At 49.6% G+C, this 12,327-nt stretch overlaps 6 protein-coding genes across 6 annotated transcripts; 2 read left to right on the plus strand and 4 right to left on the minus strand.

The window, feature by feature from the left end:
- Positions 1-108: 108 nt before the first annotated feature.
- On the minus strand, positions 109-2,330 carry F5147DRAFT_690588 (uncharacterized protein). Its single transcript, XM_041437078.1, has 7 exons — positions 2,288-2,330; positions 2,132-2,235; positions 1,745-2,075; positions 1,502-1,692; positions 1,122-1,448; positions 1,042-1,067; positions 109-991 (listed from the first exon to the last, which is right to left on the minus strand). The coding sequence occupies exons 3-7, from the start codon at positions 2,039-2,041 to the stop codon at positions 465-467; spliced, it is 1,368 nt and encodes a 455-aa protein (XP_041293729.1). The 5' UTR covers positions 2,042-2,075; positions 2,132-2,235; positions 2,288-2,330; the 3' UTR covers positions 109-464.
- Positions 2,331-2,577: 247 nt separating this feature from the next.
- Positions 2,578-5,549, plus strand: F5147DRAFT_753025 (kinase-like domain-containing protein; the record flags this gene model as incomplete). The annotated part of the gene is made up of 6 exons (XM_041440230.1): positions 2,578-3,489; positions 3,537-3,987; positions 4,015-4,296; positions 4,390-4,791; positions 4,843-5,111; positions 5,170-5,549. The coding sequence occupies 6 exons, from the start codon at positions 2,578-2,580 to the stop codon at positions 5,479-5,481; spliced, it is 2,628 nt and encodes an 875-aa protein (XP_041293730.1). The 3' UTR covers positions 5,482-5,549.
- On the minus strand, positions 5,521-7,920 carry F5147DRAFT_690595 (uncharacterized protein). The gene is made up of 5 exons (XM_041437079.1): positions 7,788-7,920; positions 7,424-7,728; positions 6,611-7,372; positions 6,130-6,559; positions 5,521-6,074 (listed from the first exon to the last, which is right to left on the minus strand). The coding sequence occupies exons 1-5, from the start codon at positions 7,807-7,809 to the stop codon at positions 5,770-5,772; spliced, it is 1,824 nt and encodes a 607-aa protein (XP_041293731.1). The 5' UTR covers positions 7,810-7,920; the 3' UTR covers positions 5,521-5,769.
- A 72-nt stretch (positions 7,921-7,992) lies between these two features.
- F5147DRAFT_690598 (ribosomal protein L18e/L15P) lies at positions 7,993-8,915 on the minus strand. The gene is made up of 5 exons (XM_041437080.1): positions 8,861-8,915; positions 8,564-8,691; positions 8,289-8,507; positions 8,186-8,239; positions 7,993-8,133 (listed from the first exon to the last, which is right to left on the minus strand). Exons 2-5 carry the CDS (start codon positions 8,686-8,688, stop codon positions 8,088-8,090), a joined length of 444 nt encoding a protein of 147 aa, XP_041293732.1. The 5' UTR covers positions 8,689-8,691; positions 8,861-8,915; the 3' UTR covers positions 7,993-8,087.
- A 26-nt stretch (positions 8,916-8,941) lies between these two features.
- On the plus strand, positions 8,942-9,969 carry F5147DRAFT_690604 (DNA-directed RNA polymerase). The gene is made up of 5 exons (XM_041437081.1): positions 8,942-9,014; positions 9,163-9,272; positions 9,342-9,399; positions 9,452-9,541; positions 9,600-9,969. The coding sequence occupies exons 3-5, from the start codon at positions 9,347-9,349 to the stop codon at positions 9,883-9,885; spliced, it is 429 nt and encodes a 142-aa protein (XP_041293733.1). The 5' UTR covers positions 8,942-9,014; positions 9,163-9,272; positions 9,342-9,346; the 3' UTR covers positions 9,886-9,969.
- On the minus strand, positions 9,970-12,164 carry F5147DRAFT_690608 (P-loop containing nucleoside triphosphate hydrolase protein). The gene is made up of 7 exons (XM_041437082.1): positions 11,749-12,164; positions 11,356-11,519; positions 11,199-11,301; positions 11,015-11,128; positions 10,784-10,960; positions 10,649-10,729; positions 9,970-10,597 (listed from the first exon to the last, which is right to left on the minus strand). Exons 1-7 carry the CDS (start codon positions 11,915-11,917, stop codon positions 10,113-10,115), a joined length of 1,293 nt encoding a protein of 430 aa, XP_041293734.1. The 5' UTR covers positions 11,918-12,164; the 3' UTR covers positions 9,970-10,112.
- Between the last annotated feature and the right edge of the window lie 163 nt (positions 12,165-12,327).

The following is a 12,327-nucleotide window of genomic DNA, read 5'->3' on the forward strand; positions in this document are numbered from 1 at the left end:
CACTGTCGATGGGTTGTGATATAATGAGAATAAATGTTGCTAACAACGTCACAAAGTTACATCGATCGACGCCACTTCACTACAACGTCCTTTTATATATAGATATCCGCATATATAAGATTTGATTCCACAATACTAAGACGACCGAGGAGTGGGTCATGGGAAACGGAACTACATGGTATGATATTGCAACATACGTCCGCGTACGTGAAGATGACGAAGCTACGATACTAAAGTCCCTGAGAGTCCGAGTGGAGCCGCTGGGCCACATCGCGACAGAAGCTGATATAAGACATGATGAACGCAGGTGATATAGTTTTTGACGGGGAGACAAGTACGCAGGTGAATGAGAACAAGGGACATGCACAGAATTATGAACGACGGCTTTCAACCTATGTAAAGTGTAAAGGAAAGAGAGAAGACTCGTTAGAAATGTGAGTAAATGCATTTTTAAAGTGAATAAATCAATTTGAGATTGGTTTTCGAAGGTTAGTATATGCAGGGGGAAGCTCGACGGTGTCTGGCTGGCCCTCGGCCTGCTCGTCTGCGGCGCCTGCGTCGTCGTGCTGAATGATGTTAATAGTCCGGAGCTGTCTTGGCGTGGGAGATTTGCGGGAGCTGCTTGGGATTGTACCACCAGTGATACCCATTTCATAATCAGGCGTCGCAGATCGCATATCGCTGAAACTCCCGAACGTAGACTGTCTACGGTCCGAAGTGCCGTAACGTGAGCCTGACATGGCTGTGCCAGCTCTGCCCTCTTCATGTCCAACCATAGGAGATGTTTCTGCCGGCTCAGTGGCAAGGAAGGGTTCGGGACGGTAGTAATTCCCGAGTTCATCAGGTGCTAGATCATGATCGTCTTCTGGATCACCTTGAAAGAGGTCGACGGGACGTTCCTTGGTGACCTTGGTGGCGGTTTTACGACGGATAAAGTAAAACCCTGCGAGCGCAAGGATGACGAGTGCAGCAAGGCCACCGATAATGCCGCCTACAGTGCGTGAGACAAACATTGAAGGAGCGGATATGAAACGAGCTTACCAACTATTGCGCCGACATTGGTTTTGCTGTGGTGGAGATGGTTAAAAATAGCCATCCAGGTGGTGAACAACATGGCCTACCTGCTGCTGCTGCCAGTGTTACTAGTGGTTTCTGTACTGCTGGGGCTAGTTGGGTATGTACCACCTGCGGGAGAACCGATAGTGGATGAGGGCGAGGTGGTGGTTAAACACGAGCTGTTTGGATATATGCCTGGTGCGACGGTATAAAACCCACTTCCTCCTGTACCTAGCCCACGGTCGTCTCCGGCAACTATCATGAGGGTGGTGCCTTCGCGGACAGAGGGTATCCAGCTAAACCCAGTGCCCTCGTTAGATACCTGTGTGATCGAGCCTTCGGGAATTGAAAAGGATTGTCCACCAGGGATGACACCTTGAAAGGATGGAGTGCTGTTGAGGCATGTTGTTTGAAGGAGGCTGGTATAAGGGAGAAAAAAGCGTACCCTTCGACTTGCGTAGGGTCCCACCACAATCTACTTGCATTGCATTGTACGACCTGGTTGGTGGGATATATGTTGAATGGAAAATCTGGCATGACGGTTGTATTTGGGTTAAAGCAACTGTTGTCGGTGCTGCTCATCACATAACCAGCAACGCTAGTCCCGCCAGATCCAAAACCAGTGCTATCGCTGACCTACATACTTGTGAGCTTATAAACGAGACGCGTCAAAAGTGAAGATACTCACCACGGCGACGAACTGGGATGTGGACGGGTATTTGAGTTGGAAGCTGGTGCTAGTGGAGCTACCATCAAACTGTTGATAGACGATGGTGCGGACCTCTGTGTTATTTGGGAGAGGTGTGGGGCCATATGGAATGACTAGAACACTGTATGGAGGAGAGCCAGAGCCAGATATTTGTAGGGATAAGGTGGCGCATTGCTGAGGTGTGGTAGTAAAGGACCAAGTGTAACTGGAGACAAGAGGAGAGAAAGAGAGAGCCAGTTGGGATGCCACGAGATATCGGTGCATTGTCGACGTCATGACCAAGTCGTGACCTCAAAAATCTGTTATCAGACTTTGTGAAACTATTTCAGATTCCTCGGTTCATTCGTAGAGGCGAGAAGGACTTGCAACGGTGGACGCAGAGCGTATTTTAGTTAATACTCGGAAGCGGTGGAGAGAGCCCGACACGCCACAGCCTGTCGTAACCAGTGAAACAACAATATAAGCGCTCGCTGTACGAAATTACGATTAGCTCACTTAATCGCTGTCACGCATGACACGCACGGCCTCCAGTTTTTGCACTGACCTTGACCTTGCAATGATAATGTCTAAGTATTAACAATATTAACCACTAATACAGCGAGCATTACAAGAGATACACCATATTAAGGTTATTTTAATTCCCACGCATCACCTTCTCGAGATCGACGCTAGAGCCTTGCCGGTAACTTCTTGCTTCCTCTCGCCCACAACACTACACGCTGTACCAGTGCATTCTACACACCCTTCTCTACTCGGGCCACTATTCATATTTATATTTTTAACGTTGATCAAACCCACAGATACCTATTATAATGACGTTGATAGTCGACCAACCCCCTCGTGCACCCCCCATCAAGTATACCGCTCATTTAGGAACTCGCTGGCAGAAAGAAAAGGCTGCCGCAGGTCACGGCGCCTTCGAGTTTCCCGAAGATCCGAGGTATATCGGTCAGTGGATCATCGGCGAGTGCGTCGGCAAAGGTGCAAGCGGTCGCGTCCGCATCGCAAAGCACCGTCGTACCGGCCAACTCGCCGCAGTCAAAATTCTTCCCCTTCAACCACTAGTCAACTCCCGTGCTTCCCTTGCCACACAGCAGGCAAAATCAGAAAAGCAGCGGCTGGGTATCGACAGAGAAATCATCATGATGAAGCTCATGAACCACCCAAACATCCTCCGTATCTACGATGTATTTGAAGGCGAGAAGGAACTTTACCTCGTCCTCGAGTACGTAGAAGGTGGCGAGCTCTTTGACTTTCTTGTCAACCGCGGAAGGCTCCCTCCTCTAGAGGCTCTCTCCTTTTTCAAGCAAATCGTCTATGGACTTAACTATGCTCACACTTTCTCTATCATTCATCGTGATCTTAAACCCGAAAATATCTTGATTCACTCACTAAAACCGCCACTCATTAAACTGGCCGATTGGGGCATGGCCGCCTTTGCCCCTCCTGCCCTACAGCTCGAGACTAGCTGTGGAAGTCCTCACTACGCAAGCCCGGAGATTGTCAACGGTCTGAAATACAGAGGCAATGCCACCGATATCTGGAGCTGCGGCGTTATCCTCTTCGCGTTACTTACCGGCAGGCTCCCATTCGACGACAAGAATGTCAGGATTCTTCTTTCTAAAGTGAAGGCGGGCAAGTACGACATTCCAGCCTACATCGATCCTCAGGCAAAAGACCTCTTAACTCGCATGTTGGTAGTAGATGTTAACCGTCGAATTACGGTAAGCGGTAGTTCTTTATTATTTCCAACATTATCAAACGCTCTCAGATTCCCGAGATAATGGCTCACCCCTGGTTCAACAAACCAACTCCCGGGATTGTCTATGTTCCAGCTCCCTCTGTCGTTGAATTAGCTCTTCCCCTCCCGTCAGCGGCCCGTATCGACCCTGATCTTTTGGAATCTCTTCGCGTCATCTGGGGAAGACATGGCGACATCGAAATGATCAAAGCCGACCTCTTGAGCTCACCAGGCGAAGGCACATTGGCTAAGGCATTCTATTTCTTGTTGCAACACTACCGCGAGCAAACTTTGAAAGATCATGGCATTATTCTCGATGTAGGCGAGACGCCTGTGTCTCCTGGCATGAAGGTTATTACAAAACAATACATGTCCCCCCCTCCAAAGAGAAGCGTCGATGCAGATGCGCATTCTTTACGTCTGCAGAGTATTCGGGATGCGCCTCCCCCTCCGTCCCGCACACCATCACCACAGCAACCTGGTCTGGCGTCTCCTTTCCTTGATGGAGCTTTACGAACCCGACCTCCGTCCCCGATTGGACCCAGGCCACCTCGTGTCCGACCTATGTCCTCTCCAGCCCGTGAGGTCCCCATACGTCATAAGAGCATGAGAGTTGGCCATACCATCGCTGATCCTGTGAATGCCCACCCCGAGCCCCAATACAGGACGCGTGCATCAACCGTCTCCCTTCTCTATCCTCGAGCGAATCAGGACCAACACAGTTATCACGCTCACAACCAGCAAATGTTCCAGCCTCTGGCCGTTCCAAGCACACCGCCAATGGGGTCTCGTTTTCCTGGCGCTCCTGCACACCCCGCCCTCAACCCTTGTATTATCCGAGCTCCTATTCCAGTCTCCGCTGTTGCGAACGAACAAGTTTCAGCAAACTCAATAGAAGTCGATATGCAGCCTGCGACGGGCTCTGATCCGGATTGGGTGAACGTTCTTTCTGCGTGGCACACTGTGGCGCAGGGGTACAATCAAGAGCAGGCTTTCCATTCTCCGACTCGAGGATACAGTGAAACATTTGTTAACCGTCATGGATATGCCCCGTTGAATGGCCCTATGGTCGATTATGAGTATGACCGATTCTCCAGTGGAGCCAATAAGGAGAATCACGACCATCATAACTTCCGACAGCCTTACCGGGAGGGCGGCGATATCATGCAGGCACGTGGTGGGCTGTTTGGTGGTAAGCTCAACGAGGGACGCGTTGGTCGCGAGTTGCGCAACAGTGTCTATGGTGCTCGTGAGGTCATGAAAGAAAAAGACAAAAAGGCACGACGTAAGGGTTTTTCTTTTTCTCTGTCGACCTTAAATATTAACATCTTACCAGCCCCCGCGCTTGATTTGCACCCACAAATTCACCCATCCAAGCGTTCCATCCTCGGCTCGCCACTCCAGATCCCCTCACCCGTCATGCCCTCTATCCTCGCCTCCCCTGTCGGCGAAGTCAAAGGCTGGTTTTCCAACCTCTTCAACTGGAAAGCACACACCTACGTGCTCTGTTCGACGGACACGTTGTACGCCACGCGCAACGAGGCCGTTCGCATTCTCGAGCACTTTGGCGTCATCGTCGGCCTTGAGGAGACGGATGGGCACGGGGTTCTTCCGATGTCGTATGAACGACCTTATCGACACGATGTCAGGATCGGTCGTACAGAAACAAGTTCGGTTCCGTGTCGAGTTCTCCTCGTCATCTTCGTCCTCGTCATCTCCACGGTCCCCCACCCCTGCTAGTCCACGATTACCCATGTATCATGCTTCAGGACCGATGTCGCCTACGTTTCGATACGGGTTTGGGAAGCCGTCGTTAGGGAGCGGATTCACCTGCGCGATCCTGCTTGTGCAAGAGAAGGGGTCGTTGTCTAGTTTTAGGATGGTGTGTAGGTGGCTGAGGGAGGAGTGGGCGTTGGATGCTTTGCAGTCACCTGTTGCTGTAACTGGGGCGTTTACGGAGCGGCTTGCGGTGTGACGCGGCGAGACTTACACACTATGTCACCCCCTGTCCTTATTTGACGAGAATATCAGACGACTCGTATACAGGTTATGTCATTTTACATCCGATAAGTTAGAATACGGTATCGGTACAAGAAAGATCCTAGAGTGAAATGAAACTACACATAAACTATACGAGTAATCAGAGTGAAAACAATAATATGAGTGTTCGGAGACAGCCAGCCAGCCACAAACACGACCCAAATCATATAAAGTCCTAGATCAGCCTACACATCACAAATAATACTGGACAAGCCGTGGGACTCTAAACAATTGACGCGGGCACCTCTGCAGGGTGCTCGCTTTCTGTGGCCTCAGCGGTATGTTCGCCGTCAGAACGCGCCACGCTCAGACGCATGAGGCCTGAACGGATGCTATTGAACATACCGCCAGGCGCCGGCGGCGCGGTTGCCAGAGGGTCGTCGTCGTGTTCATCCTCACGCTCATGCTCGTGTTCGTGCTCATGTTCGTCATCCTCATGCTCGTGCTCATCGATGGACGCACGATGTTCATCGTCGGATATATCCTTCGTCGGAGGTGTCGTTGAAATCCGTAAAAGTGAGGTGTAAGCTGAATATGTACACGATATGTCAGGCAAGACGCAAGTAAGATATATGTAGCTTACGTCGACGGCAGACGGGGCAAAACCAGCCTTTTGCCTTCCGCTTTCTCCGCATGTTCTGAGCCATCATGGTGGGTACTGGAGCTGTGGGTGCTGGAGCTGAACCTTCTGTAGCTGAAGCCTCACCACCCGCGGGTGCAGTTGTGGTTTCTTCAGTGTGGATAATATTGCCACCAGCACCGAATTCGACCATATTAATGGCACATTCCTTGCATGCGACGAGGTGGCGGCAAGGGAGTAGAATGACCTCGCGTGGGGAAGAAAGGCATAGTAAACACTCAGATGAAGGTTCATCCTCGTGTATAGGCGCTGCGGATGCAGACGTGGGCGGGTAGGTATGTGCGTCCGGTGTGGAAGAAGCCGCATGTGGTTGAGAGGATGAAGTAGAGGAAAGACCATAGATCTCGTGCAAGTGGAACGTGTGAGGTCCAATCTACAAATCATAAAATAAAAAAAGTATATAGTGACCAGATACGAAACGCACTGTGGCTTCACGTTTCACAACCTTGACGACCCAGGACCTGGTGTCTTCTTTTTCATCATCGGGCGCAGTGCCAAAACGGACGACATGGAGGTATGTTATCTGCTCGTTGACCACAGACAGGTCGGTACCGTCCTCGTCCAACGCTGATAACCGGATAGTGACTCGAACACCATCCTTCACCTCTTCTTTGTCCCCTTTCTCTTCACTTCCTTCAACTGTGGGTGCAGATACTTCTGCATCGACAACGGCGAGCGCCGGTCCTGATACAGACGTGCTAGTGGAGCGCTTCCGGAAATTGAAGCCCGTAAAGCGTTTCCGGACACGGTCGTTCCTACTACTAGCAGGAGCGGAGGAGTCAACACTATCTGCTGCTCGGGACGACTCAGGAACTCCGGTAATCTGGGAAGAGGCAGTCTCTGCTTCGGTATGTTTGTGCTCAAACCTTCCTAATTCGAGGGTTGCACCTTCATCTAGATGCAATACTTTACCAAAACCACCGTCAACGATGGATTCGAAAACGGAGATGCACGAGTAGCCTGTGCTATCTATGGTCTCTGCGTAGGGGTGGTCGGCAGGTAGCACCACACTAACGTTTATGCGACACTTGGCTGCGTCGCAATCATATTCGAATTCCAAACCATGGTTATGGTGAGAATCAACTTGGTCCGGATCATCTCCCGATGAGATGATCAAAGGACATAAGCGGAGCGTGGGCCGCTTGAGATTGACCAACGCCTGGAGAGTAGTCGTTGGCTGTGAAGGCTGTGCATGAGTCAGTACATAAGACGGGACATCAGACGACGCTTGAAACACCTCTTTGCTTCTGGTAATCCAGTTCTGGATGATATTTGAAGAGACATTATCTGCGGGAGCCTTTTGTCCTAAGGATTGAGCCCACTGGGGTGTAGAGCCGACGACGCCAATGTTGGGCCCAAAGAGGGTCTCCTGTTTCTTCTCCTTCTTGGATGAATTATCGTCCATGTTGATGATAACGGCATCTTGTGTATTTGTGCGAGCCATGGAGGTAGCAGTACGAGATGTGTGGGTATCGGTGCGAGCTAGGAAAGGAGTAGCGTGAAGACGACGAGTGCGATTCCAAGTTGAATACTGATTGTGATCTACAAGTCGCTATATGATTAATAGGGATAGAAAAGGATTAGCAGGGTTTAATTCTTACACCAAGTAGAGATGGAAGCCATCCTCGTGGGTTTAGGATGAAGAAGCGCAGCCAGATCTCAGTATAGCAACTTCCGCCTACTGTGGGAAAAAGCCGATGCTCCTACCGACCAATCATTGATCATTCTAAATTAGTCTGCTCTAGCTATCCTTTCAAACTTTGGCTTCAATCTTCACAATTTCATGGTTCACAATTAATTATCGTGTTTCAGGCATGGGCGTTCTTATTGCAGCATGTCATAATAGTATCATGGTGTGTGATAGGTAAAAGAAAAAAAACAATGATGATAGGACTCGGAGCCTATGCCACTAGCGACACGACACCGCCAGCCTCCTTAATTTTAGCTCTGTGCACTGCGTGAGTATACTCTCAGGAATGAGGGAGCGCATTCAACATACTCTGCCTTCTGCGAAACAAAACGTGCCTTGACGATAAAAGGAAGCTTGGGCAGTCTGCTTCAAAGTCAGAATTTATACGAGATCAAAGTAGATCACGACTCACTGTCCATTACCAAGCACCTTTCCATAGCCATGTTGGAGGGTGTCAATGACAGGAACAACCTCAGAGTCCTCCGTCAACCCTTGCTTTTCCGCTTCAGGCACAAGCGTCCATAGTTTATCAACGTTAATGATAGGCCGCCATTGTGCGTTGCGGGTCAAATGGTAGTGGCGCATACCAACTTTACCGAAGTAACCAGGATGGTACTTATCGAAGTTGGTGCTGAGGGTCATCAAATTTAATTCGCTGCAAAGAGCCTGATATCAAATCAAACACACCGGTGGTGGTGCTGACCACCAGCGAGACCGCGACCTCCGGGATGTTTACGGTGCTTTCCAACACGACCATGACCGGCAGAGACGTGGCCACGGTGCTTGCGAGTCTTTGAGAGATGGGTCGGCATTTTCTGTAAAACCAAGCATCCAATATCAATAATCTGATGCATCCAAGTCGGGCCCCATGCATCCAGCAGCAAGATATCATCTCTCAGCACCACGACACCTCCATTCGACAGCTCCGGTCGCGTATAATCTCCTGCTGGATAAACGGGGCGTAATAAACGAGCATGAACTGACCTTGAGGCGCAAGTGTTGATGTCGGTGACCTTGCCTCTAAGTTTCTCGATGCAGGACTGTCGGCGGTTATAGCGGAGTTTCAAAAGTCGGCTTTGCGCCAAACCCCTACCTGTACCACCTTCACGGCCTCAATCTTTTCAGGGCATATCCTGAGGTGAGTTTCATCATCAATCAGCACGCAAATGATGGCCTTTGGTACTATCTTGGTGCATGTTGTCTAAGAAAAATCTTTCTTATGGACACAATTTATTTTTCTGATACTTTTTGTGTTTGTTTCGAGGTTCTGACGACCTCTACCCCAGATATACACAAATTTGCTGGCCGAGACAGTGATAGTAGGTGCGAGCATAGGAGAAAAAGCAGGGCTCTACGTGATAATTGTCATCGCATACTGTGTGTTGAATTGAACGATGTTCGTGACTACCGTGTCCCTTCCTCGCCACTGCGAGCTTATACAAGTCTCCACGGTGCTTCCTTACAGCCATTATGAACGCGCCAAACAGATTTGAGCTCTTTGTCCTCGAAGACGGCGAGAAACCGTGCGTTTCTGCAATTGCATCTTAAAGCAGACGCTTGACAGATGGGTCACAGTGTCGAAGTCACAGAAGACACCAAAATACCCAATGCAGCCACTTTCAAGATCGTGAAGCAAGACCATACGTTGGGTAACATGATTCGCGCGTACGTCTCTACTAAGCACCCATGTTCTACCTCCTGGAGTGTGTGAATTGTCTTCCAGACAAGTTCTTTCGATGCCTCAAGTGCTCTTTGCCGGATACAAAGTACCTCATCCACTACATCCCTATTTCCTGTTGAAAATCCAGACGGATGGGACCATGACGCCGCAAGCTGTCCTGGAGCAAGCCTGCACGAAACTCATCGCCACGATATCCTCGCTTGAGGCAAAGTTCAAGCGAGAGTTCTCCTTTAAGACGACTGAGGGTAATGTGCCAGAGGATCCATATGGCACGACGGGCGCAAGTGCGCAGAACTGGGGGACAGGGAAGGATTATTTGGATTTTTAGGATACACATACCTGTCACGTCATGGTCGTACATGTGTATATAATATCGCCTTTGTTGGGTATACCAAGTTTTGCACCCCGAACCACACGGATCACCGCGGCAACGTGTCTGCAGTGATATTTCACAGGGTGCATTGGGTGCGTTGTCATTGTGCGCAGCTAAACACAATATATGGTTACAAATAAACCATAAGCAATGTAGGGTGCCGTAGAAAACACCGTGGATAATTATGCAGCTTTACGTGCAGCAAACTTCGCCTTGGATTTCGCAGCACGCATGGACTGCTTCTCCTGCCAGCTACGTTTCCTCTCTTGGGTTGTACTAATCCCGACTCCTGACCGCTCGTCCTCGCTCGCTGCCCTGATTGATTCATCTATGCACTCTTCCATTTTCATCTGCACCGTCGATTCAAAATCTCCGCCGGTGGAATTTATAGACGCATCCACCGTCCATTCGAAATCGAAACCCCATCCACGTCGCAGTAACGGTGCATGAAATCCATCCGACCCCGTCGGAAGCTTTTCTGGAACCGAAGCAGATACAAGACCGCCTTCATTGCGCCACCATTCTACGAACCACTTTGCTGCTCTCACGGTATCCTTCTCGCCCCCTCGTAACAGCATATTAAGCCGTATCGCAAGTTGCTCCAAAAAATCTTCCGCATCTGTAGATGGACGTGAACCAGGCGGGAGAAGTGTCAAGTATGCTGGCGCTATGTCTATCGTGTCAGAACCGCAAGGCAGTGACAGTACAGCAGACGCACAAATAGGATTTAGCACGTTCAGCCTATACAGCAAGTATGCAACAAGCGCTTCGATGTCATATAAGCCCTCTTTAATGCCGGCTGCGGTGAAGTATATGTCAGCCAAAAGTGCACCGGTGATAAAATACATTTTACCTATGAGAGCAAGTTTGACTCCTCGCTCTGCACCCCGATCACCTCTCCCAAGAAATGGTAGCATTACACCGGGCGAATCGTATGAATATACGAGCGGATCTTCTGAGAGCTTAAGGCGGGTCGAGATAGCGCGTGTATGGCCAGGCTGTGCAGATGTTTGTAGTGCCTTTGGCGTCCCTGCGTGTATGTGGTTAACTCATTTTGAGGGGCCAATGTATGATTTAAACTCACGACCTGGGATACCCATATTGCGAAGGGAGTTCAATAATGTTGATTTGCCAACATTAGGCATGCCAATCACCAGAACATTCATCTCAGTTGCATGAGGGTTCCTCTTGGCTATATCTAGATTTTTCGTCAGCTCCATTGCGCCAAGAAAAACACGGTAGACATGTCGAGAAAATCAGCCACATACTTATGAGCATCTCGCTCAGGGATCGTATGTCTCGCGGTTTATTACAAGAAGCAAAATGCACCGTTTGATCAGGAAATTTTGTTTTCATGGCTCTCTTAAAGGGCTGCGTTTAAAGGGGGATGAGACAGCACGATAAACAGGGGAGGCAAGAAATTACCTCGACGCCCCATTCAGGGACGAAGTCACGCTTGTTTAAGACCACGATACGTTCGCAGATTGGGCCACCATACCCTAGGGACGACTTCCCAGATGTAGTGGGAGAAATAGGAGTGACATGGGTGGAGTGGTGGCCCCGCTCGGCCCTCCATTTGTTGATAGCACCTGTCAAAAATAGAATTTATCAGGGCCGATAATGCTACCCGTCGTAAAATAGGGTGATTCCAGAACGGAGCAAGAACGGAGCAAGTTCTGGATAAGAAAATAGTCACATAGGTGACAGCGGGAGCAATTATAGGGTGGAACTGGAACTAGACCGAGATAATGTTTTTCTTTCTCAAAACGGCTACGCACCGGGACCGAATAATAGGTAGGCCGGAGGAGATAAGCTTACCTTCTAGATTGTTGTTAATGCTAGTGAGAGGCAGACGAGAGTCTCTGAGCTCCAGGACAACATCTGTACGGGACAGTAGTGCTGGAAGCTGCTTCGTGAATCGGTTCATGTGCCCAGGGAACCATGACGGTGGGGATGGAAGCGCAGGAAGTAACATGACAGACATCATTTTGAGCGAACCGTTAATTAGATATAATACTGTGGATTCAGTCGGTAGCAAAACGGGCTGATGGCTTCCGACCGGAGTTTGGTCCGGGAAAATGGAGAGAAGTGGGCTCCGCTGTGACCTGAGACAATTGGAATGCAGGATAAGCAACGTAACGCCTATAATAAGCGTTGTCCTATTGAACCAGCTGTTATGATCTTCCAGTTGTGTGATGTTGGTTTGTGACAAAAGGATTACCGAAGTATAGTACACTGCTTAGAATGAACATGGTTGTTTGGCTTTATTGAATTCTAAAGCCTCCGGCATCTCGGCACAATCAATCACTACGACTTGGTGAGTGCAAATATTGACGGAACTTCCGCGATTGCAGGGAGATCCGGTTTGGACCGGGCAGTGGATCGGCGTTCCTTGCA

The sequence above is a fragment of the Suillus discolor genome (assembly GCF_016758755.1).
Source record: "Suillus discolor strain FC423 chromosome Unknown F5147scaffold_22, whole genome shotgun sequence".
Lineage (NCBI taxonomy): Eukaryota > Fungi > Basidiomycota > Agaricomycetes > Boletales > Suillaceae > Suillus > Suillus discolor.

Coding starts and splice junctions, on each gene's coding strand:
- F5147DRAFT_690608 (XM_041437082.1), bottom strand. CDS start 11,917: ATGATGTCTGTCATGTTACTTCCTGCGCTTCCATCCCCACCGTCATGG. Junction 11,129..11,198: donor CCTGAGCGAGATGCTCATAA/GTATGTGGCTGA, acceptor CGAAAAATCTAG/ATATAGCCAAGAGGAACCCT. Junction 10,730..10,783: donor AGTCAAACTTGCTCTCATAG/GTAAAATGTATT, acceptor ACTTCACCGCAG/CCGGCATTAAAGAGGGCTTA.
- F5147DRAFT_690595 (XM_041437079.1), bottom strand. CDS start 7,809: ATGGCTTCCATCTCTACTTGGT. Junction 7,729..7,787: donor GGCTTCCATCTCTACTTGGT/GTAAGAATTAAA, acceptor AGCGACTTGTAG/ATCACAATCAGTATTCAACT. Junction 7,373..7,423: donor GGATTACCAGAAGCAAAGAG/GTGTTTCAAGCG, acceptor ACTCATGCACAG/CCTTCACAGCCAACGACTAC.
- F5147DRAFT_690598 (XM_041437080.1), bottom strand. CDS start 8,688: ATGCCGACCCATCTCTCAAAGACTCGCAAGCACCGTGGCCACGTCTCT. Junction 8,508..8,563: donor GGTGGTCAGCACCACCACCG/GTGTGTTTGATT, acceptor GATGACCCTCAG/CACCAACTTCGATAAGTACC. Junction 8,240..8,288: donor AAGGTGCTTGGTAATGGACA/GTGAGTCGTGAT, acceptor ACTTTGAAGCAG/ACTGCCCAAGCTTCCTTTTA.
- F5147DRAFT_690588 (XM_041437078.1), bottom strand. CDS start 2,041: ATGACGTCGACAATGCACCGATATCTCGTGGCATCCCAACTGGCTCTC. Junction 1,449..1,501: donor GACCCTACGCAAGTCGAAGG/GTACGCTTTTTT, acceptor ATGCCTCAACAG/CACTCCATCCTTTCAAGGTG. Junction 1,068..1,121: donor AACACTGGCAGCAGCAGCAG/GTAGGCCATGTT, acceptor TCTCCACCACAG/CAAAACCAATGTCGGCGCAA.
- F5147DRAFT_690604 (XM_041437081.1), top strand. CDS start 9,347: ATGAACGCGCCAAACAGATTTGAGCTCTTTGTCCTCGAAGACGGCGAG. Junction 9,400..9,451: donor CTCGAAGACGGCGAGAAACC/GTGCGTTTCTGC, acceptor GATGGGTCACAG/TGTCGAAGTCACAGAAGACA. Junction 9,542..9,599: donor TTGGGTAACATGATTCGCGC/GTACGTCTCTAC, acceptor ATTGTCTTCCAG/ACAAGTTCTTTCGATGCCTC.